At 64.5% G+C, this 26,922-nt stretch overlaps 3 protein-coding genes across 3 annotated transcripts; 2 read left to right on the forward strand and 1 right to left on the reverse strand.

Annotated features, from left to right (window-relative positions):
- Positions 1–12,167, forward strand: NXPH4 (neurexophilin 4). The gene is made up of 2 exons (XM_066207509.1): positions 1–61; positions 11,394–12,167. Exons 1-2 carry the CDS (start codon positions 11–13, stop codon positions 12,165–12,167), a joined length of 825 nt encoding a protein of 274 aa, XP_066063606.1. The 5' UTR covers positions 1–10.
- A 1,750-nt stretch (positions 12,168–13,917) lies between these two features.
- Positions 13,918–19,565, forward strand: SHMT2 (serine hydroxymethyltransferase 2). The gene is made up of 12 exons (XM_066207461.1): positions 13,918–14,036; positions 15,321–15,515; positions 15,617–15,696; positions 15,845–16,045; positions 16,127–16,208; positions 17,514–17,636; positions 17,706–17,845; positions 17,950–18,115; positions 18,187–18,286; positions 18,488–18,643; positions 18,922–19,029; positions 19,161–19,565. Exons 1-12 carry the CDS (start codon positions 14,013–14,015, stop codon positions 19,286–19,288), a joined length of 1,503 nt encoding a protein of 500 aa, XP_066063558.1. The 5' UTR covers positions 13,918–14,012; the 3' UTR covers positions 19,289–19,565.
- A 559-nt stretch (positions 19,566–20,124) lies between these two features.
- Positions 20,125–25,119, reverse strand: NDUFA4L2 (NDUFA4 mitochondrial complex associated like 2). The gene is made up of 4 exons (XM_066207534.1): positions 24,887–25,119; positions 21,860–21,948; positions 20,582–20,642; positions 20,125–20,349 (listed from the first exon to the last, which is right to left on the reverse strand). Exons 1-4 carry the CDS (start codon positions 25,082–25,084, stop codon positions 20,293–20,295), a joined length of 405 nt encoding a protein of 134 aa, XP_066063631.1. The 5' UTR covers positions 25,085–25,119; the 3' UTR covers positions 20,125–20,292.
- Positions 25,120–26,922: the final 1,803 nt, after the last annotated feature.

Raw genomic sequence — 26,922 nt, forward strand, 5'->3', positions numbered from 1 at the left:
GAGCCCCGCGATGCTCCGCCGCCGCCTGCCCCTGCTCGGGCCCGGGCTGCTGCTGCTGCAGGTACGGGGCATCCGGGACCCCCGCCCGGGAGAGCCGCCCCCGCCGCCGCCGCCGCCGCCGCCGCGGGGGGTGCGCGGTTACCGGGCAGGGGGGGCCATTACCGGAGCGGGGGGCGGGGGGGGGGGGCAGTTCTAGAAGGGGGGAGTCGTGCAGTTATTGGGGGCGTAGGACAAAGCCGGGGGAGGGGGTGTGGGGTCCTGACGGGGGTCGTGCAGTGGGGGGGGGGGGGTCGTGCAATGGGGGGGGTGCGGCTCGGGGGGGTGTCGTGCATTGGGGGGGCTGTGGCAGTCACGGAAAGAGTGGACGGTTGGGGGGGGTCAAGCGCGACCCTGGGGGGGGGTCGTAGGGGGGAGAACGGGAGAGCTGTATGGGGGGGCGGCTGACAGGGGTTGCATGTGGGGGGTCCTGGCCCCCCCCCACCCCCGCCCCCCAAGCTGGAGGGGCACGGGGCTGTCCCGGAGCTCGGGTGGAGTTGTGGTGTCGGGGGGAGCCTCGGGGGGTCCCGTCGCCGGTGAAGCCCTTCCAGCTTCTCCCCCCCCCCGCCGGGTTGCAAAGCGCGGGAGGCGCCGTCTGGCAGGTGCGGAGGGGGGGGGCAGCGAGACGGAGCCGAGCGTGAGCGTGGGGGCGGCCACGCGTGGGTGGGTCGGACCCTCTGCCTGAGGGTTCCGCGGGGGGCTCGGGGGAGCCCTTGTCCCGCACCCCGCACCTGCAGCACACCTGGGGAAAGGGGAGCAGCGTGACTTCCCCACGGCGGCCGCGTCGGGGAGCGGGGGGGGGGCCCCCACGCAGGACTGGGGGGGCCCAGCTCTTCCCTGGTTCTGCCAAGGGCGTGAGCCCCAAAACCACCTGCAGAGGCGACGCCTCATTCCTGTCCCGACTCCGTTCGGCCTCAGCCCCTGCACGGGGGGGCTCAGCCCTGCCGGGGGGCTTCTCCCACCTGCCCCATTCCCATCCCACCGCGTGCCCCCCAGCCATGGGGAGGACGCACAGGAGTCTCGACCCCCCGGGACAGGCCTGGGGGGGCTTTGCCTGTTCCCCTCCTTCGCCTGTGACAGCTGAGGAGCGGCTGCAGCCGCAGAGACCCCCCGCCTACAGAATCCCCCCCACAATGTCCCCCAGTCCCAGATACTTAAAGCTTCCCAAGGCCACTCACCCCCGCGTGTCCCCCCTCCGCCACCTCCTCTTGGAGCCCCTCGGGGGGCTACAGCTGCATCCGACGCCAGCGCCGTGGTGGTCAGGAGAGGGGGGGACGGAGCCCCCCCAGCCCAGCCGGGGGGGCCGGGCTCATCACCCAGCAGATCTGATTTCCTGACATTCCATTTTTACTTTCTCCGTTTCATGAATAAAATCAAACGAGTCAATTCCCTCTCGGGAATTGGATGCACATCAGGGACCCCCCACCACCCCACCCCCCCCGCACCACCCGACCCCCCCAAGGCAAAGGCTCCTGCAACTTCTCTCTTCCTGGCACGCTGCTCCCCGCGTGGGGAGGGGGAGACGTGTGCCCGCGTGTGGGGGTGGCTCGGCGTGACCCCCCCCTCCCCGTGTCCATCCATTGCAGAGCATCTGTCGGTGCTGGAGCTGCTTCAAGACAAATGGGTTTGTTTTGATGAAATCCGGAGCAGGGCGCTGCCCCGGCCCCCCCCCCGCCCACGCAGGCGGCGGTGCTGGGGGGGGGCACGGGGGGCTCAAAGCTGGGGGGGCACGGACATAGCCTGGGGCACGGGGTGGGTGTGAGGGTGCAGGAGCCTCCTGCACAGGGATAACCCCGGGAGATGCCCTGAGCCCCGACCCCTCTGCGGTGGGGGTCCAGGACCCTCCTCCCCACCCAGGGCTCCAGGAGGGGTCGGGGTCTGCCCAGCCGTGGGCCCACCGCGTGCCAGGGAAGGGTAACAGAGCCATTCCTGCCCCTCGGCTCTTTGGGCCTGTTGGGGAGAAACTTTCCCTGTGTCTTTGGGGGGTCAGGAGGCAGCTGGATGGGTGGCGGGGGGGCGTCCCACTGGCTGCCCTCCTGCTCCAGTGGGCACCTTGGACTGGGGCTCCCAGTGCTGCATCCCACCAGGACTGTGCTGGGAGCACTGGGAGAAGAGGCAGGTGGGGCTGCACCTCCCAGGGCAGCAGTGACAGCCTTGTCCCGGTGCAGGGCCCCCCCCCCCAGCGTGTGGGACCCCCAGGGTGTCACCCCCCGTGCCGCGGGTTTGCTACCGGTGCCTGCTGGGTGACACTGGTGTGTTGGAATCAACCCTTACTGGGATGGACACTCTCCCAGCCCAGCGGGTGCCTGTTCCCGCTGTGGGGCTGCAGACCAGCCCTCCCCGGCTCCCCACCCTTTGTGGCTGCTGCTTCCCGAGCTTTGCTGTGCTGGCAGTGCTGGAACAGGCAAGGGGACGAGCCCACCTCTGATTGCAAGTGACACCCCCCCCCCCCCCTTCCCCAGCCTTTCCCAGGCTCCTGCGTTATTTTTATGCATTCCATTATTTTCTGATCATTAAGCATTAAATCTTGGGGGTCCCCCCGGGTGGGGCTGGCTTGGCTCCCCACTGCTGAGGGTCCCAGCCAGTCCCCCAGGCACACCCAGGACCCTCGGCCGGCCATGGATGGAGGAAGGGCGATTTTATCTGCATCCCTCAGGGTTCCTGAGAGGCAGATGCCACGCTTGGCCCTGGGCGCCCCATGCCCTGGTGATGGGGTGACCCCCACCCAGTACTGAGCAAGACTCAGCAGTGGAGGGGATGGGTGATGCTGGCCCTGGATTGGGCAGGAACAGGCTGGAACAGGCAGGAACACCGGGATGAAGCCACGATGATCCCATCGTGGGCTGAGTGCCACAGCAGGACCAGGACAGGGACAACGGTGTCTTCCCTCACCCTGCTCCATCCTTGCTGCCTTTGCCAGAATGTGCTCCCCACACACACACCCCCTGCACCCGTGCCTCGGTTTCCCTCCTTTCTGGCACAGGCAGGTGAGACAGTGGCTGTCTGTGAAGCACCTGAGTGTTGCTGGCAGGTTTTCCTTCTTGGATTAACCCTTTGCAGGAGAATCCTACCTTGCTCTGCCGGTGGCCATGCCAGCCGGAGCCTGGTGGCCCGGGATGCCAAACTCATCCACTTTGTCCCTTCCTTCGCCTTGCTGTCACCCGAGAGCTGTCTCCTGGGCTGCTGGCTGACAGATGGCTTTGCTCTTAGCAGACGCTGCCAGCCCTTTCCATGCAAGGACACCCCAATTCCCACCTCCCCGGCTCCCGTTTTTAGGGGGAATTTACCCGGTTCTTGCCTCGGAGGTGTGCATTATTTGGGGCCAGAGGAGAGGATATGAGGTTTGGGTGGTGGTGCTGCCCTGCAGCCCCATCTGGCCGGGGGTCCCTGGGGGTGCTGAGCTCCAGGGCCTGGCTGCAGCGGGCCGGGGCCCGGCCGGTGCCCGCGGGGCCGGCATCGGCTCCGTGCATCCCCCGGCGCCGTTCCTGCGGCTCCCTGAGCCGCCCGCCGTTGCGGCGGGTGCTGTGTGCTCAGCATGGCTGAGCTAATCTATCGCCAAACAAACACACACTGTTATTCCGAAAGAAGGTTTCCAAGCGACTCATTTCCCTTTTTTTAATAACTCTTCCCTCTGGTGCCCTTTGCACCCTAAGCTGGGAGATTCAATAAGGCTGGAGCCTGGAGCGTGGCTGGCGCAGCCTCACCGAGGAGGGGGGGCAGTGGCTGGGGAGGGGGGGGCACCCAGGGGTGCCCCCCAGCCAGACCCACCCACCCACCCTTGCGCTTCCCGGTGCCGTTCTGGCTCCAAGCCTGGTCCAGTTTTATTGCTTTTCCCCCTCACTCCTGTTTTTAATTGCCAGTTTTCCGCTGGGGACTGGCAGGGGTGGCCGAGCCGGGGTTGGGGGGGGGGGGTAAGGCGGGCGCTCCCCCCTGCGACAGCAGCCCCCAGCTGAGCCCCCACCGCTAATCACACCCTTGCCAATTAACACTCCCGGATTAATGACTTTGCCCGCTCTTTCTGCATCCACAGCTCCTCCTCTCAGGGACCCACGGTCCCCGCAGCCGGTGGGCCCAAGCGTGGGGTGACGCCGCGCTGAGACCCCGCAGCTGGAGCCCCCCCAACCCCCTGCCCTGGCCGAGCTCCAGCCTCGCCGCGGTGCCTGGCTCAGCCTTCGCGCTCTGGCGCTGGAGGTAAATGGCCCAGGAAAGATGAAGCTTCCTCTCCCGCCGCTTGGATTGCTGCTGAAGGAATAATCACGTCCCCGTGCCCGTGCCCCCCCCCCCCCCCCCCCGGCTCCGCTCCCTTCAGCCCCCCCGCTTTTTTTATTTTTTTTTTCCCTGTTGCAAAAGGAAAGTCATTGTGGAGGAGCAGAGCAGGGACGCGAATCAATCCCAAATCAATTCCCACCGCACCCCGCTGTGCTCAGATCCCGTGTGACCCCCGTGACCGTCCCCGCTGCTGGGCTGATGACACAGTGGGGGAGACCCTCTCGTTGTCCCCTCGGGCACAGGGCAGTGGAGCCCCCGCCTGCAGCAGGCAGAGCACCGCGTCACCTGGCACCTGCGAGAGGCCGGAGCCTGGGCTGGGTGATGGGTGAAAAGAGGAGCTGAATCCAGTCCTGGGGGGGCACGAGGAGGCTCCCAGGGGACCCTGGGCTGCAAGGACACGCTGTCCCCTGCTCCTGGTGGGAGCGAGTGCCCGACAGCTGTGGGTCATGGTCCTTGTGACCCCAGAGGAGCTGCGGTCCCAGCGATGCTCTTGAGGGTCCCCAGCGCGCCTGGGGGTCTCTTGGAGGGTTTCAGTCGAAGTCCACCGCCGGGGGATGTGGGGGACAGCCGTGTCTTTGCTGCTGTCCCCCACTTCCTGGGGGGGAACAGATCCCAGCTGGCGCCGGGAATGTCAGGGGGAGATGTGCAGTGTGGGGGCCACAGGGCTGGGGTCTCACCGAGGGGACAGCCCGGTATTTACCCCCTCTCTGGTGACCTTCGCACTGGCTCTGTTTCATCCGGGGGGGGGGGGGGGAGGGGGCTGGGAATGGGATTTATGATCCCGCCTGATACGATCTTATAAAATTTCCCGGGCACACTCGAAATTACATTTCCATAGCTCAGGAGCAGCGATCTCTGTGCGCGCCAATACCTGCCACTTTTATGGCTACATTTATTGCAATAATAAAGTGAAATGGTGAGGCGAGGGGTGGGGGGGAGCAGCTGGGCAGGAGGTGGGGGCTGCACTGCTGAGGGCCTGGGGTCCCCCTATTTTGGGGGCACTCAGGGGAAGCTGCTGCCTCTCTGCACTCACCTGCTGAAGAGCTGGGAGAGAGGTAGAGGGTCTGTTCTGCTGGGGGGAAACTGAGGCAGGGCCGAGGTGGGGGAGGATCCTGGAGGGCATCTCTGGCACTGGAGGTGTGGGAGTGACCTGGGACCCGTCCCTGCCGGCTGTGCCTCCTCGTCCCCACACACCATCCCTGTGAGCTGCCCGTGACCCCACGTCCTGCACAGTGTGACTGGGGGTGCCCAGGAGGAGCCCCCACCCCAGTGACTCCCACAAGGAGCTGAGTCCCTCCGAAGTCAGCCAAGGGGGTTCCAGGCCTGTTGGCCTCTGATCAGCTCAGGGAGGGGCTGGGTGACAGATGCCCAACAGCCACATGTCCCTGTCCCCCGCCACCCCCATGTCCCCTCTCTGCTGGCTGCTGCCCACCCGCCCGCACCCCCTCTCCCCCTCCCGCTCCGTTTATCTCCTGTTTTCCCATTCATTCCCTTTTCTCCTCCAGCCCAATGAGTCACACAAGCCCCGAATCCTTTGCCTGCTGCCGTCTCCTCCCTTCTATTATATTTTTTTCTTTGCTCTTAACAGCACTTTCCTTTTTTCACCCGTGGGGGGAGAGGCTCGGGATGTACATTTTTTCCCAGCTCCCCCCTAGCCACCTCCCAGCTCCTGCCTCACCGTGAAACCCTTAAAAGTAATAAATAAATAAAACAGCGGCTGAGGGAAAAAAAAAAAGGCAGGAAACGAGTGACAGGGAAAAGGAACCAAAACGAAAGAAAGAAGGAGGAGGGAGAAAAAAAGTCCTACTCGGGCTATGAAATATTTATTAGCCAGCGCGTGCCGAGCGCATTAATAAAGCTGCAGCATTTGCATATTTTTTTCTGTCAGCGAGGAGCGAGGTGTCTGTTTGGGGGGTGAAGGCACAGCTGATCCAAAGCCAAGCCCCCTGGCCCCGGGTGGGTCATGGTTCTGCTCGAGGTGACACCGACCTTTGGGGCAGCACGTCAGTGTCACCGGGAGCGGGACCCCGCAGGACCACGGGCATATGGCTGCAAGGACCCGATGGTGGCTTTGGTGGGTTGTTCCGTGGATTTGGTTGGATTTGGTGGATTTGGTGGATTTAGCTTTGGTGAGCTCATCCAGGCTGTCCTCTGGCTGAGGAGGTGATGGTGTCAGATTCACCCGTCCTGATGCTGGGGATGCCCATCCCAGTGTTGGGGGTGCCTGGCCAATGTTGGGGTACCCCTTCCCGGTGTTGGAGGTGCCCATCCCAATGCTGGAGGCGCCCATCATGGTGCACGGGGTGTCGTGCTCACCTGCCCACCACCCTGTCAGGGGCTGGGGCTGCAGCAGCACAGAAGGGGTACAGGAAGGATCGAGGAAGCCTTGTGGTGGCCTCACTGAGCCTCTCTCCAGGCAGGATCCATCCAGCCATCACTGTGGTTGGGCAGGGTGGCTATGCATGGGTGTGTCCTGGCTTGTCCCTGTGTGTCACCTGTCCTTTTGCCCTTGATCCCTTGCCAGCATCCTCGACTGGGAGGGACCAGGTGTCACCTCCCCAGTGCCCCCAGTCCCCTGCTGCCAGCCCAGGGGTGCCCAGCAGCACATCAGTCCTTTGCCCTGGCACCAAGTGTTCCCCAGGATGGTCACCTGCAGCTCGGTGTGGCAGCAGCAGGGCCATACCCTGCCTGTCTGGTAGGGATGGGGACAGCTTGGCAGGAAGGATGGGGACAGCGATGGGGATAGGAACAAGGTGGCACTGGGATGGGGACAGGGAGGGGATAGGGATTGGGACAGGCTGGTGGTAGGAATGGGGACAGGCTGACTGTAGGGACAGGATCAACCTCGCAATGGGGATGGGGACAAGTTGTTGGTAGGGATGGGGACAGGCTGGGTGTAGAGATGGGGACAGGCTGGGTGTAGGGGTGGGGGCAGGCTGGTGGCATTGATAGGGACAGGCTGGCAGTGGGGATGGGGACAGGCTGGGTGTAGGGATGGGGGCAGACTGACAGTGTTGATGGGGACAGGCTGGCAGTGGGGATGGGGGCGGGCTCACATGGTAGAGATGGGGACAGGATGGCGGTGGGGACGGGGGCGGGCGCGCAGGGAGCACGGGAACGCGTCACCCGGGACGCGCAGCCACACCAGGCACCTCGCTCCATGCATGTGCGTGTCACCGTGTGTCACCGCGCCTGTGTCACCGTGCATGTGCACACACAGACCTGCTCGCAGGGCCACGCAGGACACGTGGAGGTGTTTGTGCACACCCAGCTGCATGTACAGCAGCGCTCGACAGCACCCGCTTAGCATTCCTTGCATTACTCGTGCACACAGGTGGCCCGGGGACGCACACCTGCGGCACCCATGGGTGCACAAGCTCACCCAGAGACTCGGGAACAGCCACCCCGGAGCTCTCCGCGCTCCCTCGCCCACGCGCAGCTGCTCAGACACGCCTGGGCACGCCGGGTCCCTCCCGCAGCCCCGCGGAGCCCGGCGCGGCACCGCGGCACCGCATTAGCACCCGCGCGGCGCCGGGAGATAAATGGGAGCTGTCAGAGGCACCTTGTTTGCTGCTAACCTTTGGAAATGCCACGGCGCCCCGGGCTGCGCGTGCCGGGGGGAGCGGGCCCGCGGGGATTGTCGCTCACCACCTCCAATTAATCTCCTCGCGCTAACGAAGGCGTCGGGGTGACAGGGGAGAGGCTGGGTTGACCCTGAGCCCGTGGGGAGAGCAGGAGACCCCCGAGCAGTGGAGCGGTGTCCGTGCTGCTGGCGGAGCCCACCAAGGGGTGGGGACAGGATGGGAAAGGGGATAGGGACAGGGGGTGGGGATGGGAACAGGCTGACGGCAGGGATGGGGACAGGGCGGTGGTAGGGACAGGGACAGGGTGGTGGTATTAGTGGGGACAGGGTGGTGGTAGGGACAGGAATAGGCCGATGGTGGGCATGGAGACAGACTGGCCATGGGGACAGGGACAGACTGGCTGTAGGAGTGGTGACAGGTTGGCAGTGGAGATGGGGGCAAGCCTGGGACAGCGACAGGCTGCTGGTGGAGATAAGGCCTTTGTTGGGGGCTGTTGTGGTGCTCTGCTCCCCCTCAGTGCTGGCGGGGCTGTTCTGCCTTCAGCTCACACCCCATCATTCCCAGCCCCATCCTCGGGGTGCTGGAGCTCATCCCAGCCCACACCGGGGCTGCCAGGCCCCCTGTCCCCCCCTCTACTGCTCCCCTCTCCTCCACCAAGGTGACCGAGGGTCTCGGGGGAGCAGCTGACGGCGCTTGGCCCCAACAGCAAATGGGATGTGAGTGGCCATCACTGCCGGGCCTGACAAACCAAATTGATGCCGGCACCGAGAGCCTTCGCGGTCCCTCTGCAGCTGCCTCCAGCCCTTCCCGCATCCTTGCCTGCCTCCGTGTGCTCACAGGGGGCGGCACACGCTGCCTGCGGACACGCAGCAGCCCCACACGGGTACCGAGGGGCACACGAGGGGCTTGAGAGCAGCTGAACCACGGAATGATGCTGTGGGGATCATGATTAGGGTGAGGAGGGGCACAGGCAGGTGGATGAGGAGCGGGACACCGGCAAGAGGATGAGGAGGGGAGCAGCAGCGATGTGTAGGTACAACAGTGCATGCGACAGTGAAAAACAACCATCTCAGGTAACTGCGTGATAGCCGAGCCCCTCATGCCATGCCTGGCACTGGCCACAGGTCCTGGTGAGAACAGGGTGGGGAGGCGGCCGGCACTGGGACCCCCCGCGCACCCACAACGCTCGTCCAGGAGGTTCAGGGGCACGTGCGTGCGGCTGCACCCCGACGGCACAGCAGGAGCATTAATATTTAACGCGAGGTGTACGGGACCTGCCCTGAATGCCGACAGCGCTGCCAGGGCGCAGGGGGGGTGACCTTGGCTCCCCTCGGCGCTGGCGTGGCTGAAGCGTCCCTGGCCCTGCTCATCCCTGCCCCGAGCCCTCAGGCTCCAAGCCCCCCGGCCGGCCTGGGCTCGGCAGGGGCTGCGGGCAGCGAGGGTCCCCCCGAGCTCCCGGGGCTGCGCTGGTGCCGCAATCGATCGCCCTGGCTGCATCGCAGCCGCTGCCCTGCTCTGCAATTCCCTTTCATCCCCCGCTCCCCCAGCAGCTCCTGCCGAGGGGCTGGCGGGGTTGGGGGGCTGCCAATCTGGCCTCTCACCCGCAGGCGTTGGGGCACCTCTGTTCCTGCAGGGAAGGGGGATGTTTGATCTGTCCATGCCCGGCCTGTGCCCCCCAGCCTCTGGCTCTGTCCCGCACCAGCCTGACCTGAGGATCCGCAGCCCCCAGTGGCTCAGCGGGTGCTGGCAGTGTCTGTCCCCGTCTGCTCCCACTGCGTCCCCTCCCCGCTGCCTGCCCATCCCTGTCCCTTCCCTGTCCCATCCAGAGATTCCCATCACAGCCTGCTCCAATCCAACCACATCACACCCCCCTCACCGCTGCCCGGGATCATGGCGAGGGGGCATTGGAAAGGGAAACTGAGGCAGGGGAGGAGGGTACAGGCACCTGCGGCACTGCTAGGGACCGGCCTTGGCTCCCAGCCCTGGCTGAGACGAAAATCCAGCGCAGAGCTCAGAAACCTCCAGAAATCCTTCCCGGTGGTGGGGGCTCAGCAGGATGCGCTGCTGTGCGTGTTGTTCCCTGCAGGCTGCAGCCCTCGGCCCCTCACCGTGGGTGCAGAAGGATTTGGGGGGCTCCCAGCTGAGGGGTCACCAGTGCCCCTCGGCTTCCCCACGGTGGGGTGTGAGGCATCCCAGGCCTGACGGGGTGGAGAGACGGAGTAGAGTTGGCATGCAGACACCACTCCTCTCCCAAAAACGCAGCTCTCTCAGCTGGGGGGTGCCCCTCTCTCTCTCCCCTTGTTATCTCACCATCCCGGTCCTGCCCCCCCCTCTCTGGCTGGCGAAGGCGCCTGGCTTTGAAGCTGCGTTGAAATATAGATAAGGGCGAAGGCAGCAGCTGCGCTCGGAAAGAGCCGGGGGGAGCGGGGGGCTGGCCGGGCTGGGGGTGCAGGGATGGGTGCTGAGCTGCAGCTCTGCACTGCACACCCTGCCCCCCTGTGATGGGCTGGAACACCCCAAATCCCTTTCTCACAGACATGGTGGGGCTGCATGCCCTGCCCAGGGTTCCTCTCTCTGGTGCAGCACAACCAGAGCAAATTTAGGAGCTCAGCCCGGCACAGCTCAGGCAGATCCCAGGGGTGGATCAGATGGAGCCCCTAGCTCAGCTGGGAATGTGGGGGTCCCTGGCTGGGCTCCCCCCATGGTGCTGCTCCATCTCTGCAGGGAGACCCTGCACTGAGACCCACTCAGCCATGGAGGAGCAGGCATGGGGGGCTCACCCCTCTCTGATGGTGCTCATGGGACCCCAATCATTCCCCGCGGGGGTCGTTCCCAGGCAGGAAATGGCATCAAGCCATTCTGTAGGGTGAGTGATGCCAGCATGAGCCCCCAGCAACGACAGGAGCCATTCCCTGGGCCTGCCTCAACTTCCCATGAGAGCACACTCTCCACAGCCCCTCCAGCTGGTGCCTCTGCTCACCACCCCCTCCCCACTCCCCTTCCCTCCTTCCCCCCGGGATCCAGGTCATCCAGAGCAGAAACCGCCAGAGCAGCCAAGCACCTGCCAGCTCAGGGCGACAGTGATTGACGAGGCCAGGGCTGCTGGAGCAGCATCCCGCGTGCCGGAGCAGCTGGCAGGGCAGGAGGGCACAGCGGGCACCCCGGGAGCAGTGGGATGAGGGATGGGGGCACAGGGGGCAGGTGGGCAGGGGGATGAGGGACAGGGGACGTGTCAGAGTTGGGGTCCCAGGCTAGGGCTGGCATCTGGCTCTGCTCACTGGTGTCCGTCCCAGTGACTGGGGGAACCTCGGGAAGGGGCTGGTGTGGTCCCAGCCCAGCTGCTGCAGGCATGAGGATGAGGAGGGGGGAGAAGGTAGAGGATGAGGAGGGTGCAGGCCGGAGGATGAGGAGGGAGGAGTCGGTAGGAGGATTAGGAAGGTGCAGGCAAAGGGATGAGAAAGGGCACAGGCACAGCTCGTGCAGTCTCTGCCCTCTCTCTTCCAGACGGTGTGTGCTGGTGGTCACGTCGCCAAGACCTTGGGGTACCTGGAGATGGGCACCTCTGGCCTCCTCAAGGATGTCCCCTATGGCACCCTGAAGCCCCCAGTGCTCGACCCCGGGCGGCTGATTCCAGCAGAGCCCCCCCGGGACGCAGGGACACCGGCGGGCACCGGACGGAGCCCCTGGGACTGGCAGAAGAACCAGACGGCCGGGGAGCTGCTGAGCCCCCGCGCCCACCGCAAGCCCACCCTCAAGTCGAGCCGCACCAAGAAGATCTTTGGTTGGGGCGACTTCTACTTCAACATCAAGACGCTCAAGTTCAGCCTCCTGGTGACGGGGAAGATCGTCGACCACATCAACGGCACCTTCAGCGTCTACTTCCGACACAACTCCTCCAGCCTGGGCAACGTCTCGGTCAGCATCGTGCCCCCCTCCAAGGCGGTGGGTTTCGAGGTGCTGGTGCCCGGCCCCCCATCGCTGCCCCGGCCACCTCCCCCTCCCCAGCAGAGCACGCTGCCCGAGGGGCGCCCGGCCAAGGCGCTCAACTGCCACGTGGAGTACGAGAAGACGAACCGGGCGAGGAAGAACAAGCCGTGCCTGTACGACCCGTCCAAGGTTTGCTTCACGGAGCACACGCAGAGCCACGCGGCCTGGCTCTGCGCCAAGCCCTTCAAGGTCATCTGCATCTTCATCTCCTTCCTCAGCATCGACTACAAGCTGGTGCAGAAGGTCTGTCCCGACTACAACTTCCAGCACGACAATCCCTACTTCGGCTGACGGCACCGGAGGTGGGGGTGGGTGGGGGACGGGGGGGGGGGGTTGCAGTGCCCCGTTGTCACTCGGGGCCCTCTGTCACCCCTACACCGGCCCCCTCTTCATCACTGGAGCATCTCTGTGCTGGGCTGTGGGACAGCCGGTGCTGGGGGTCCTGGGCCCCACCCAATGACATCCCATCACTGGGGTTCAGTTGGCTCTGGGGGTTGCAGGTTCCCACCCCCCCCCAAAATGACATCACATCCCTGCAGCATCCCTGCACCACAATGGGGTACAGCCAGTTCTGGGGGTCCCACCCACCCACTGAGACCCCATCACTGAGTACCCCACACTGGGGTAGAACTGGTGCTGGGGGTCCCAGTTCCCTCCCCCAGTGACATCCCATCACTGCATCACCGGGGTAGCCAGTGCTGGGGGTCCTGGACCCCCACACACTGAGACCCATCACTGGGGTACACCTGTTCCTGGGGGTCCCAGCCCCCTCACCCACTGACACCCCATCACTGCAGCACTGACTGTGCTGGCAATCCTGGACCCCCACCCATTGAGACCCCCCCCCCCTCACCCACTGAGAACTCCATCACGCCCCACCCGGTGCCACATCAGGTACAACTGGTGCTGGGGGTCCCGGCCCCCCCCCACCCACTGAGACACCCCCCACTGCAGCTGGAGGGGTGCAGGCACGGAGCCCCCCCCCCAAATGGGGGCTGGGTTGGGGTCGCTGGCAGTGTGGGGGTGCACTGGGGGGCACAGCCCCGTGTGATGTCACCTCTGAGGTGTCACAGGCAGCATGGGGGGGAAGTCAGGGTGCTGGAGGGGGGGGCTCAGTCCTCACCCCATACTCTGGGGGGGGGGTTAGTCTCTGCAGCCTCCCAGCCGTGCACACGTGTGTGTGTTTGTGACACACGCATGTACCACGCGTATGCAAGGGCCCCCAACCAGGTATTCTGGAGCCCCCCCACCCACCCACCGAGCCCCCGGTGCTCCCCATGGACCCCCCCCCACCTCCATGGGGGACACCCCCAGGTGTGCAGCCCCTCCATCCAACGCCCTGAAGAAGTGCGACGTGGTGGTTAGGGATGCGATGAGGGGGGTACCCGGGGGGCTGTCCCCTCCTCCAGGGGAGGGGCTTCTTCATTATTTTTTTTTTTTTAAGAAAATTAAAATGGAAAAAAAGTGGAAAATAAAGAAAAGCCTGGGAAAAAAAAAAAAAAAAAGAAAAAAAGAAAAAAAAAAAGTAAAAGAAAAAAGAGTGTATTGATCCTGCCCCGAACGGGGATGGGCTGAGAGAGAGAAGGCGGGACCCCCGGGATTAGGAATGGGGGGTGCAGGAAGGAGGGAGTGCCCGGAATTAGTGATGGGGGGATGCAGGGACGGGAGACGCCAGAATTAGGGATGGGGGTACAAAGGATTAAGGGATCCCAGCATTAGGGATGGGGGGGTGCAGGGATGGGGGGGTGTTGGGATGGGGGATGTCAGGATTAGGGATGGGGGGGGTGCAGGGATGGGGGACCCCAGGATTAGGGATGGGGTGGGTGCCAGGATAGGGAACCCCAGGATTAGGGATGGCTGATGTAGGGTTAGGGGACCCCAGGATAGGGATGGGGGGGGTGCAGGGATGGGGGACCCCAGGATTAGGGATGGGGGGTGCAGGGATCGGGCTGACCCCGGTTTGGGGGGAGGAGATGGGGGAGGTGCCGGACCTCCAGTTTCCCGTCGGCCCCCGCGGCTCCGGTGGCTCCGCCCTCCCGGCAGCGCGCGCGTGGGGGCGGGGCCAGACGGGGGCCGGGACCGGGACCGGGACCGGGGCCGGGACCCGGCCGGGACCCACGTGCAGCGCTGAGCGAGATGTGGCCGCTCCGCCTGGGCAGGGTGAGCCTCGGGGCTGGGAGAGGGGCCCGGTGCCCGGGGGGGGGTCCCCGGTGCCCGGTAAGCGTCCCCGGTAAGGATCCCCGGTTCCCGCATCCCCCGGTGCGCACCGGCCGCTCCGGCCCCTGGTGTCTCCCAGTGCTCACAGGGGTCCCGGTGCCCCGGGGGGACAGTCCCGGTACGCGGCGGGGAGACACCCACTGGGGCCCCCGGTGCACGGGCAGTCCCGGTGCCCGGAGGGGGTGTCCCGGGGCCCAGAGGGGTTCCGCTCCCCGGGGGGAGCTCGCAGGGTCCCGGTGCCCACCGTGTGCTGCAGCCCCCGGTGCGCGCAGGGGTCTCGCTCCCCGGCGGGGACCCCAGTGGGGGGTCCCGGTCCCCGCTGGCGGGGGGTTGTCCCGGTGCCCCGCCGTTCTCCCCTGTGTGCCCCGTCCTCCATCGCCCCCGGGGGTCTCAGTTCCACCCCTCTTCTCCCCCTCGCCCCCAGCTGGGCACCGGGACCCCCATCCCGGTGTCGTGTGTTCCCCCGCCACCCCGGTCCAGCTCCCATCCCACCCCCGCGGACTTTGCGTCCGTCCCAAAGTCCCCGGGGTCGGGACAGCCACCGGCACCGGCCTTGGCCCCTGCCCGGTGCCCGCGGCCCCGCGGGTGATGCAATGGGGCGGCGGCGGTTACATCACCCAGCGCTGGGCACCGGCGTGAGGGGGGCACTGGGGGCCCCCCCTGCTTGTGCACGGGGCAGCGGGGGGGACTCTGCGAGGGTCCCCCCACAACCATCGTGTACAACGAGGGCGGGGAGGGGGTCCCATGGGTGAGAATCCAGCAGTGCACCTGAGCTTGTGGGGGGCGAGATCCCCATGTGCCTTGTGGGGCACTTGGGGAGGATCCCCAAGTGTTTTGGGGGGTCCCTGTGTGCCTTGTGAGGACTTTGAGGGGGTCCTCACGTACCCTGTGGGGTCCTTGGGAGGATCCCCATGTGGCTTGTGGGGTCCCCACGTACCCTGTGGAGAGCTTTGGGGGGAGTACCCATGTATCTTGGGGATCCCCTTGTGCCCTGTGGGAACCTTGGAGGGGTCCCCATGAGCCTTGTGTGGAGCTTGGGGGGGTCCTCATCTGCTTTAGGGGGACCGTGGAGGAGTCCTTGGGGTCCCCATGCGCCCACCTTGTGGGGTGACGCCGGTGGCTGGAGACAGAACACGGGGGTGTTGCGCCTGCCGCTGTCACCCTCAGGTCCTGGCGTGGGTTTGGGGAGCTCCAGGGCTCACAGCCTGTCCCCCCCTCTCTGTGCAGACCCTGCAGCGATGGGGGGGCCGGGTGGGCACCGGCAGCCAGCGGGCACAGCACAGCCCCGCCGCCGCCGCCGCCGGGCACAGCCCTGGGTGGACGGGGCAGGAGAGCCTGGCTGAGAGCGACCCTGAAATGTGGAGCCTGGTGCAGAAGGAGAAGGATCGGCAGTGCCGGGGGCTGGAGCTCATCGCCTCTGAGGTGGGGGCCGGGGGTTTTGGGCAGGGGTGGGGTCAGGCCCCGGGGACCCCCTGCTCCATGGGGTTTGGCTCTTCCGATTCCCATCCACCTTTTCCCCCCAGAATTTCTGCAGCCGGGCAGCACTGGAAGCTCTGGGCTCCTGCCTCAACAACAAATACTCGGAGGGGTATCCTGGGAAGAGGTAAAGTGGGGAGTGGGCTGGGGCACTGGGATTCAGCTGCAGGAGACATCCAGAGGTGCTCCCCAGTGGGGGCTGCCCTCTGCACAGAGTCTGCCACGGGGTCGGGCAGGGGGATGACAGTGGGGGGACCCCCGTCCTGTGTCCCCAGGTACTACGGGGGGGCCGAGGTGGTGGATCAGATCGAGCTGCTGTGCGAGCGGCGGGCGCTGGAAGCGTTCGACCTGGACCCCGCGCGCTGGGGCGTCAACGTCCAGCCCTACTCGGGCTCCCCGGCCAACTTCGCCGCCTACACCGCCCTGCTGCAGCCCCACGACCGCCTGATGGGGCTGGACCTGCCTGATGGGGGCCAGTATGTGGGGAGCTGTGGGGGGGGGACGTGGGGCCCGCTGCCCCCCGGGGGTCCCGGCCTCACGCCGTGCCTTCCCTGCAGCCTCACGCACGGGTACATGACCGACGTCAAGAGGATCTCGGCCACCTCCATCTTCTTTGAGTCGATGCCCTACAAGCTTGATGTGAGCTGGGGGGGCAGGATCTGGGGGAAGGGAGGGTCTGTGGGTGAGGGATGAGCGCTGAGGTGTCCCTAAGGTGTCCCTGAGGTGTCCCCGAAGTGTCTGAGCTGCTCTGTCAAACCCCTGCCCCCCCTACTCTCTGTGTCCCAGCGTGTCTCAGTGCCAAGGGAGATGCTCAGGGCTCAGGGGGACGTGCTGTGCTCAGGGCAGGGGGCACAGGGGTTCCTCCACAAGCTGTCTGTCTGTCCATCCATTTGTCCATTCCCAGGATGACCAAGCTGGCTGTCCATTTCTGGACTAACTGACCAAGCTCTCCTTTCTGTCCATCCCTCGCAGCCATCCCTGGGGGTGACTGACCTGTCTGTCTGTCTGTCCCTAGGCTGACTGATGGAGCTCTGTCTGTCTGTCTGTCACTAGGCTGAGTGAATGAGCTCTGTTTGACTGTTCATCCAGCCCTCACATCTGGTCACAGGGTTATCTGTCCATCTGTCTGACCCTGGACTGACTGACTGACTGACTGAGCTGTCCAGCCATCTGTCCCCAGGGCTGACTGACTTCTCTCTGTTCCTGGGCTGACTGGCTGGGCTGTCTGTCTGTCCCTTGCAACCAGCCCCTGGGCTGACTGACCAGGCCCAGTGTCCGTCCCTCACAGCCGGCCATGACTGACCATGATCTGTCTGTCCATCCCTGGGCTGGCTGATGGCGCTGGCTGTCTGTCCATCTGTCTAATCCTGGACTGACTGACCAATCTGTCTGTCTATCCCTAGACTGACTGACCAAGCTGTCTGTCTGCCTGTCTGTCCTTGGACTGATGAATCTGTCTGTCTGTCCTTGGACTGACTGACCAATCTGTCTCTCTGTCTATCCCTGGACCCACTGACCAGTTTGTTTGTCTGTCTATCCCTGGACTGACTGCCCTGTCTGTCTGTCCCTTGGCTGACTGACCTGTCTGTCTGTCCCTTACCAATCAGCCTGTCTGTCTGTCCCTGGACTGATTGACGTGTCTGTCTGTTCCTGGACTGACTGATCTGTCTGTCCCTGGACTGACTGCCCTGTCTGTCTGTCCTTAGGCTGACTGACCAATCTGTCTGTCTCTCTGTCCCTGCACTGACTGACCTGTCTGCCTGTCCCTGGACTGACTGACCTGTCTGTCTGTTCCTGGACTGACTGATCTGTCTGTCCCTGGGCTGACTGACTTGTCTGTCTGTCCCTAGGCTGACTGACCTGTCTGTCTGTCTGTCTCTGACCAATCAGCCTGTCTGCCTCTCCCTGAGCTGACTGATCTGTCTGTCTGTCTGTCCCACCCAGCCCACCACAGGACTGATCGACTACACCCAGCTGGAGGTGACAGCGCGGCTCTTCCGTCCCCGGCTCATCATCGCGGGCACCAGCGCCTACGCCCGGCTCATAGACTACGCCCGCATCAAGAGGGTACGTGGGGAGGGGCCTGGGGCCTGGGGCCGGGGCTCTGGGGCCAGCAGGTGACCACGGTGTCCCCAGGTGTGCGAGGAGGTCAAGGCGTACCTGCTGGCAGACATGGCCCACATCAGCGGGCTGGTGGCGGCCAAGGCCATCCCGTCACCCTTCGAGCACGCGGACGTGGTCACCAGCACCACGCACAAGACCCTGCGTGGCGCCAGGTGAGACCCCCCTGGAATGGGGGCTGTGTCCGTGGGGGGGACACATGTCCAGTGTGTCCCATTGTCCCCTGGGGAGGAGAGGTGACAATGTCTCTTGCCACCAGGTCGGGATTGATCTTCTACCGCAAGGGCGTGCGCTCCGTGGATAAGAAGACGGGCAAGGAGACCCTGTACGACCTGGAGGACAAGATCAACTTCTCTGTGTTCCCCTCCCTGCAAGGGGGACCCCACAACCATGCCATTGCTGCCGTGGCTGTGGCCCTCAAACAGGTCTGTGCCAGCGTGGGGGTGACAGGGTGACCTGTCCCCCCCTGTGCTGATGGGATGTTCCCCTTTCCCAGGCCAGCTCCCCAGCTTTCCGGGAGTACTGCCAGCAAGTGCTGAGGAACGCCAAGGCCATGGCACAGGCGCTGCTGCAGCGTGGGTACACCCTGGTGTCAGGTAATTCTCTGTTCTGGGGACAAGGAGGGGTGAGCTGTGGTGGGGACGAGTGGCATCACTTGATCTCGGGGCAGCAGCGGGATGTGCAGGGGGTTTGGGGCGTAGAGGAGTGGGGGTGAGGCGGAACAGGCAGCACTGCAGAGCAGGAAAGGGGGGCAGAGGGGTGCTCAGGGATCCTCACCCCTCTCCTTTGTTCCTCAGGTGGCACCGACAACCACCTGGTGCTGGTGGACCTGCGGCCCAAGGGCATCGACGGGGCACGGGCAGAGCGGGTGCTAGAGCTCGTCTCCATCACCGCCAACAAGAACACGTGCCCGGGGGACAAGAGTGCCCTGACACCGGGGGGGCTGCGCCTCGGTGAGGGACAGAGCCTGGCAAGGGTCCATCCCTGGGGTGGGGGTCCCCAGGTTCTCACCCCGCAGCAGCCCCACTCTGTTTCACCCTTCCCTGAGGTCTCCGAGTGGGAATTCGGAGCTTGTTTTAGCCGGGAAATGGGGCAGGACCCCCGTGGGGACCAGGAATTGGGGAGCTCCAATGAGGGGCTGGGACTCAGGGAGCTCCTTGGGGGGCTGGGAGCCTCCTGGGGGGCCTGGTGGCCCCACAGTGGCCCTGTCCCTGATGGGCTCCATGCCCAGGTGCCCCCGCGCTGACCTCCCGCCACTTCCGTGAGGAGGATTTCCAGAAGGTCGTGGAGTTCATCGACGAGGGCATCACGTTGGCCCTGGACGTCAAGAGCAAAACCAGTGAGCGTTGGGGGGCCCCTCTCCCCGTGTTTCCCCTTTCCTGGGTGCCAACCCCTGCTGCGGGAACCTGGGAAGGAGGGATGGAGCTGCCGTGGGGCTCTGCCCTCCTCACCTGCTCCCCCCACCCCCAGGTAAGCTCCAGGATTTCAAGACCTTCCTGCTGAAGGACCCGGAGACTCAGCGACGCCTGGGTGACCTTCGCCAGCGCGTCGAGACCTTCGCTCGTGCCTTCCCCATGCCCGGCTTCAGCGACCACTGAGGGGTGGGCACCCCTCCTGCCAGGCTGGGGTCACTGGGGGGGGGCAAGGAGAGGCTGAGACCCACCCTCTGCCTTTCCCCCCTCCCCTTCTCCCCCGTTATCACCTTTGGGTGCTGCGTCCCCGGGGTGGGGGGCGGCGCACGCCCATTCCGCTGTCAGTGTTAGGGTACAGAGAACCCCCAGACCCTGCTTGGGGGTGGGGGGCACCGCTTGTTCCAGCCTCATCTTGCACTTTTCTATGGGGAGGGGTTGCTAATAAAAGTGGGGGCAAAGCCTGGAGGTGTGTGGGTGCCGTGCTGGGGGGCAGAGGGACGTTGGGGACAGGTCCTTGGAGCCCCCTCAGCACCGTGCCAGGAGACCTCAGTGTCCCCATCCTGGTGCTTCCCCCAGTGGGCTCTGAGGGCAGGGGTGATGCTGAGCCCTGGAACACGTGGGGGGTTAGCCTGGGATCCTTTCCCACCCTCTTGCTGCCCCCAGCACCAGCCAGACCCTGCCCCGTGTCACGTATTCCAGAGGGTGCCCGCGCATCCAGGACACGGCTCACACGTGTGGGTGTGACCCCTCCACCCCTCCCAGCTCTTTCCCTCTCCAGAGGAGCCAGGGAGGGGACCCTGGAGCGTGAGAGAACGGAAACACAGCACCCGAGGGCTTGTCCTGCTTCCAACGGGATGTGAGCCCCCCCTGCCCCAGCCCTCCCGGGGGGGGGGGTGGTGGGGTGGTTATAACATCTCCTGCTTTAATGGCTCTGGGAAACCATAAAGAATCCAATTTGCTGCCTTCCCCCCCCCCCCCTCCATAATTTATTCCTGTGCTACGAGTTTAATGCAGGCACGAGGTGAGGGCACCCTCAGGCCTGTGGTTTATTGGGGGGTGGGACACGACCACGCGGTTTGGGGGTGCTGGGGAAGCAGTGGGACCTCTGTGTGGTGGCTGTGGTGGAGCTGGGGGGGCTACGAGGGGGCGGGGGGGCTCCCCCTTTCACCCCGGCACGTCCCAGAAGTGATTCAGAAGCTGGGACGGTCCTTCTTGAGGTTCTTGTAGTCAGTGGAAACTGCCAGAAACTGGAGAAGGGATGGAGGTCAGGGGGGGTCGTGGCCTCCCTGTCCAGTGTCACTGCAGCCTGGCCTTGGTGGCACACAGTGCCCCCTCCCCGAATTTGAGCACAAGGATTTGGGGGGGCTCTGCTCCAGAACTGATCCCCATTTCCCCTTCCTGAGAAAAATGCAGTTTTGCTCTAAATGCGGCTGCCTCCCCCCAGACTGCCAGCCCCCCGCCAGTTCACCCAGTGCTCACTTTATACTGGTCTGTGGGGCTCAGCTTATTCCAGGGTTCAGGATTATTCTTCCGGTCCCAGCTGTGAGGGGTGACAGGGACATCAGCACCTGTAAGGAGTGGGGGAGAAAGACCACCCCCCCCACCCCACTGTAACCCCCCAACGTGCCCCCAGCCCCAACACCACCACCCCCAGTTCTCCTTGGAGCCTTCCCAAACTGGACACGTCCCGTCCTGTCCTGGGAGGGGCTATGGGAGGCCAGTGGAGCCGTGGGATGGGGTCCCTGGAGAGAGCAGCTCATGTTGCCCCCCCTCTTCTTCCGTCCCCTCCATCCGCTGGTGCTGGCCACGAGCAGAATTTTCCATCTGGGAAGATGTTTGTGTGTGTGTGTTGGGGGATGGAGGGGGGGCCGTGCTGTAAACACAACCCCCCTGGTGTTATTTAATGGCATTAATGTGTTTGGGGGATGGGGGGGGGCTGTTTTTCCCACCCAAACACCCCCCCCGCTGCACTCCCACCCTCCGAGCCAAGGTGTCTGGATCTGCTAATTGTGGAGCTGGGCTCATCTGGTGCCAGATTAAATCCATGAGTGGTTTTCCCCGGAGCAAGCAATTACAAATGAGGTGCGGGGCAGTGGGGGGGCTGTGGGGACATGGCAAAACCAGCCTGGTCACCCCAGGACGTGAAGTTGTCCTGCCCATCCATCCTTTGTGATTGCACAGCCCTTTTTCCATCCATCCATCCATCCATCCATCCATCCATCCATCCATCCTCACACCTCGCTCTTCGCTCATTCTTCCCCACTGGTTTTGTCCATTCCTCCCTCCCTCCCCCCACCCCTTCTCTGACCATCCCACCCTCCCCACACCCATCCATCCTCACACCTCTCCCTCTGCTCATCCCTCCCTGCTGGTTTTGTCTGTCCCTCTCCCCCTCCCTCCCTCCCTCCCTCCCTCCCTTCCTCCAACCATCCCTCCCACCATTTCCTATTCCCCTCAATCCCACCCTCCCCACACCCTTGCCCATCAGCCACATTCAGCTCTTACCTGCCTGAGAGGGCTGGAGGGGCCCTTCTCCCATCCCCCCAAATCAAGGAGAGGGGGATACAACCCCCCAACTTCCCTCCTGTCCTCTGGCCACCTCCGGACCCACATTTTCCCCCCATCATTCACCATGAAGTTGTGTCTGGGCAGCCCAGCACCTGCCACCACAGCTGGGCCGAGCCCCCCATGCTCTGGGGGTGTGGGGGGAGAGCCCAGGGGGTGCCCTGGGGGTGCCCAGGGCACCTCAAGCCGTACCTGACGTCTGGGCTGTACAGTGCCAGCCTCAGCAGGTACAGGACTGCGCTGCCCAGGCCCACACTGATGAAGCCAATGAGGGGAACGAGCTGCAGAGAGAGAGAGAGAGAGAGAGAGAGAGAAATGAAAAATACCCCAATAAAATGAATATTTATCAGGCGGACTGGAGAGTGAAAGGGAGAGCTGACACGCCGGGAGATTTACAGGGGGAATATGGCAGAGCAATCCTGTAGCCGGGCTGCGGTACACAGTGTAGCTGTCAGCTTGAGTGACTGAATTAAAAGAGGGAGAGAAAAATCGGCTCGTGTTGGAGAGGAATTGGATTTGGAATGAGAAATCGCTTCCCCTTTGCCTGTGGCTGCCCAGCGCTGGCGCTGCTGAGGACCTGGGGACCCCATTCCCAGTGCTCCCAGTGACTCCGTTCAGGGCTGAGCCTCAGTTCAGGGCTCCTCCCTGAAAGATTTGGTCCTGGGCACCCCATTCCCAGCATTCCCCGTGTTTCCAGTGCCCCTGGTCAGAGTGAACCTCAGCTTATGGTTTCTATGGAAGGATTTGGTGCTGAGCATTCAGTTTCCAGCATTCCCAGTGCTCCCAGTGACTCCGCTCAGGGCTGAGCCTTGGTTCATGGTTCCTCCCTGAGGTCCTTGACCCGGGGCAAGGTTTGTCCCCAAGCCATGCTGTGATCCCAGACAAGGTCCCTGTCACCCCCACAGCCCCCCAGGTTCTGCATCACCTCTGCACCATCTCCTGATGGAGCACAAGACGAGGCTCTGTTCATCTTACTGGGATGGACTGGGACACGCTGGGGCTGAGCAGCCGGGGACCCAGAGCAGGTCCTGGGGGGCACTCAGTGACCCCAGCCCCGCCACATCCATCCTGCGAGCATGTCCCCTCACCCCCCGCTCGGTGCCTACGGTGGCTCCCATCGCACCTTGGCTCCATCTCCTCATCTCCGATCACGCTGCCAATCCCCCAGTGCCCGGAGCGACGCGGCCTCAATCGGAGCCGAGCCGAGGCGGCTTTGACCTCCCCCAAATTACCGCGGCCCCCGCGCCGGGGAGGACGCGGGGAGCGTAATGAGAGCGGCGCCAGCCCGTGCCCCTGGGAGGGAGCCGCGTCCTGCCCATTAACGGGAGCGGTGCCGACAGATCCGCGCCGAGCTGCATCGCCAGCACCTGGCTCCACTCGCAGCTCTGCTCGGCAGCCGCAGCTCGGAGAAAGCGCCCCCGAACTGGGGGGGGGGTGGGGGGGTGGGGGGTCCATGACTCAGTTTCCCCGCTGGGATGACACTGGGCAGGGGGGGGCACGACTGGAAAATACGATGGAAAGGGTCGGTCCAACCCATCTGTTCTCACATCCATGCACGGGGAAGGGGGGGAAACACAGATGTGTCCCCGCTGCCCAGCCTTTGCTCCCTGCAGGACCCCCACCCCGTCCTCTCCCAGTGCTCCCAGTATAGCCCAGCTCCTGCTCGGCAGTGCCGTGCCCAAAGCAGGCTGGAATGATGGAGCGCCCGGCAGATGCCAGCGCCCATCCGGGAGGTCGGGGCCATCAGCGGATGATGGTCCTTGGCACCGAGAGCCGGCAGGAGCTGGCAGCAGCCGCTGCCCAAGCGCTTGGCGAATCAAGAACCCGCCGCAGCGCCGGGAATTTGCTGTGGCTGCTGGAGAGGATTCGGGGCAGCGGGGCCGTCTCACCATCTGCTGCCGACACCGTCTGGGTAATTAATGGCTGGGAAGAATTAGGGGCAGGAGAAGGCTTGCCAAGCCGCAGGTGCCAGCGGTGGAGCCCGATTTCCCCCCAGGCACGGGGAGCGTGGGCGGTGGGGCCCCCCCACCCCGTGCCAGGCTCTGCCCGCTCGGTGCCCACCGAGCCGTGCCGGCGGGTCCTGGTCCTGCCAGCGCTGCTGTGCCTCACGGCCGCGGTGCTGCCCGGCGTGCCTGGGACATCCATCACTGCCAGGCAGCCGGGCACGCTGCGGCCGAGGATCCATTGCCGGGTGAAAGCGCGGCTACACCTGCCCGGCAGCGCCGCGGCTGAACGCGTGGGCTGGCTGGCTGGCTGGCTGGCTGGCTGGCTGGCTGGCTGGATTGAGCGGGTGACACCACAAAAAATTGCCCCAACAACCTCTGCCAGCAGCAGGCCTGCTGTGTACAAGCACCCAGGACCCCCCGTGCCTTTACGGCTCTAGTTTGGGGTCTTCTATGTTTCCCTTTCCTCAGCTGAGGAAACCGTGGCAGGAACGGAAACACTCCAAATCTCCTAATTCTGCATTGAGGATCACGCAGGAGCCTCGGCCTGTGCTGCCCATCCAAAGAGAATGGTGGGAAGCACCCTGGGGGTCTCAACTGCCTGTGCCCACGGTGCTGCCAGCCCCCCGGCAGTGCCCAGCCCCGGGGTTGAGGCATTTTTTACCCAAACCCTTCAGCTTGACATTTTGAGGGCTGACAGGGACAGATCTGGGGCTGCTGAGGTGAGTGGGGAGGGGGCTTCATTTCCATCCGCCCTGACAAAGATGTCCCCAGACCGGGGGACACGGGGAGGGTCCCCTCACCCACCAGCTGCCTGTTGGGGTTCCCCAGCCAGGCTCGGTGAAGGAGCCCCGGCCCCTCGCCAGCACTGGATGTAGGGAAGGGGCTGGGAAGCACAGGGTGGTCTCACCTTTCCTTGGTGGAGGAGGGATGGGAGCCTCGGGACCCCTGGCTCACCCAGAGGGTGCTGTGAGAGCGGGAGGGCAGGGGGAAGGGGAAGCCGGAACAACGCGGGGCTGGGGGGGCTGGGGAGGGTTTTGGGGAGCGGGAGGAAGAGGAGGATGATGAAGGACACAGAACAGGAGGAATGGGGAGTGGGATGATGGGATGGAGGGAGAAGGATGCGAGGAAGCCCAGGAGCTCCAGGCACGTGGTGAGAGATGGGCAAGGACAAGCCTGAGGGATGGGGGCTGCGCGGGGTCCTTGTGAGGAGGGGGAGAGGGCAGGGGAGGGATGGGGAGGGGTCTCTGGAGGAAAGGGGGGCTAAGTGACTCACTCCGGGGTGGCGTTTGACATGCCGGGAGAACATTCCTCCACGCAGGGGACCCTTCATGGCCAGGGTGGGATCGGTCCGGCGGTGGCGGCGGGTTCCGAGGTCCGACCGAGGATGGAGGGGTGGGCAGGAGGCGAGGGAGGCGTCTGCGGCCGGGCTGGGAGGGACGGGGCGGGTCGGGACATCCCGGCCCGGGGACATGGCCAGAGGGGAGGGAGAGGGAAGCTGGGGACCAGATCCTTAGCCCAGGCGCCCTCCGCTCCTTCCAGCCTCACCCCCTCACCTCAGGGGTGACCCTGATGTCTCGGGGACTGGTGAGCGCTGGGTGCGGACCCCGATGTCCCCACACGGCCTCGGGGTCCCTCCCCACGCGGGGCCAGTCCCATCACAGGTGGCTCCGCACTTTGGTGCCGGGGTGAAGGATGAGCCGTGTGATTCCCGATGACAACTTGGCCCGGGTTCGCCGCCCCCCTCCGCGCCCCCCCACACCCCACACCCCACACCCCCCGCCCTCCCGTTTATGATAAATGATAGAACACCCAATTTACATTTAGCGATGCAAATCTCCCTGGCAGGAACAGATGCTGCCGTGCATATGGAAACCGGCTATTAGTACCCAACAAAGGACGGCGAGAGGGATGGAGCGGGCGGCCAGAGGATGGACCCGGCAGGGATGGGGACCCCCAACCTCGGTGAGGAGGGGGCTGGTCATGCTATGGCAGCAGAGAGTGCCAGCACAGCCATGCCCGTGAGCCGTGAGCCCGCACTTTGGGGGTCCTTGGAGTCACCCCGGGATGCTCCCCTGTCCCCCCACCACGGTGCCACCCACCCTTTCCACTTCCAGCCAAGCCTAAGGGACAAAAGGGGAGGAATTTCTCGGGAGTCCACGGATACAGGAGAAGGCTGAGGCACATCCAAGGCCCTGGGGTGATATAATTAGAGATTTGAGATGTGATTGATTAAGTGCCACTCCCCGAGATGGAGCATCCTGCCCTGGGCACGGCCCGCGTGTCCTTCATCACCTTCTTCTGCCCGGGGCGGCCAGGGGGGCATGGGGTGGGTACGGGGGGGGCATGAGGGATCCGTGGGGTGTGTGCACTGGGACACCTGTGTAAGTGGTGGGATGACGACCCAGCACCGGGTCCAGAGGGTCTGGGGAATCCTGGTCCTGTCACTCCCAGCTTTGCTTTGGGACACCCTGCACCCCTGGGCCCCCATTCCCTGCAGGAGCTCCCCTGGCACGCTGTGGGATTCCCTGCCCACGGAGCCCAGCTGCCTCCACGCTCATTAATGACTGTAATTAAGAGTTTAATTCCGTGCGGTGCTTCCCTGTTCCTTTGGGGTGCCAGGAGCCCTCGGGAGCAGCCGTGAGGGGGAGCTGGGGGGGGCTCCAAGGTGGGCCCCACGCATCCCCGAAGGTGACCCCATAACCACCAGCACAGAGGTGCCACCAGAGCTTCTCCTCCAGCCTGGCACACGTGAAGTTGGGGGTCAGCATTCTGGGGCAAGAACACACGAATCCTTCCCAGAAAGAAAGGAATCACAGCAGCCAAACCCAGGATGTGTGAACACGTGGGAACATGTGTGTGCTACACAGATGTGCACATCTGGGCAGCTCCACCACCCACACCAGGGAGCTCTGGCCTACCCATCCAACGCAAGGGAACTCACCCAGGGGACCCAGGGGTCTGGGAGGGAACCCTCACCCCGAAATTCAGTGGTCTGGAAGGAACTCAGGTGTCCAGGATGGGGGCACACAGCTGTCTTAAGGTAGGGCCAGGGGTCTGGGGATGACCCTTACCCCAAAATTCCGGGGTCCAGGGGAACCCAGCTGTCTGGGATGGGGCGCACAGGGGTGTGGGTGGGACCCTCAGCCCAAAATTCAGGAGTTCAGGGGAGGGTCTAGGGTTCTGGGCAGACCACCACTACAAAATTCAGGGATCCAGGGGTGCACCTAAAGGTCTGGGGGGCTCCTCAGCCCAAAATTCAGAGACTCAAGGGAGGATTTGAGAGATCTGGGTGAGATGAGAGGGACCCAC

Source organism: Chamaea fasciata, unplaced genomic scaffold (genome assembly GCF_029207755.1).
Source record: "Chamaea fasciata isolate MVZ Bird 193981 ecotype frontalis unplaced genomic scaffold, bChaFas1.0.hap1 SCAF_41, whole genome shotgun sequence".
Classification (NCBI taxonomy): Eukaryota; Metazoa; Chordata; class Aves; order Passeriformes; family Sylviidae; genus Chamaea; species Chamaea fasciata.

Excerpts from the sequence above, each read along its gene's own strand:
- NXPH4 (XM_066207509.1), top strand. The coding sequence starts at position 11 with ATGCTCCGCCGCCGCCTGCCCCTGCTCGGGCCCGGGCTGCTGCTGCTG. Across the intron at positions 62-11,393 it reads CCGGGCTGCTGCTGCTGCAG|ACGGTGTGTGCTGGTGGTCA; the intron begins GTACGGGGCATC and ends TCTCTCTTCCAG.
- SHMT2 (XM_066207461.1), top strand. The coding sequence starts at position 14,013 with ATGTGGCCGCTCCGCCTGGGCAGG. Across the intron at positions 16,046-16,126 it reads GACCTGCCTGATGGGGGCCA|CCTCACGCACGGGTACATGA; the intron begins GTATGTGGGGAG and ends CCTTCCCTGCAG. Across the intron at positions 17,846-17,949 it reads AAGACCCTGCGTGGCGCCAG|GTCGGGATTGATCTTCTACC; the intron begins GTGAGACCCCCC and ends TCTTGCCACCAG.
- NDUFA4L2 (XM_066207534.1), bottom strand. The coding sequence starts at position 25,084 with ATGTCCCCGGGCCGGGATGTCCCGACCCGCCCCGTCCCTCCCAGCCCG. Across the intron at positions 20,643-21,859 it reads CTGTACAGCCCAGACGTCAG|CTGGGACCGGAAGAATAATC; the intron begins GTACGGCTTGAG and ends CACCCCTCACAG. Across the intron at positions 20,350-20,581 it reads GCCCCACAGACCAGTATAAA|TTTCTGGCAGTTTCCACTGA; the intron begins GTGAGCACTGGG and ends TCCCTTCTCCAG.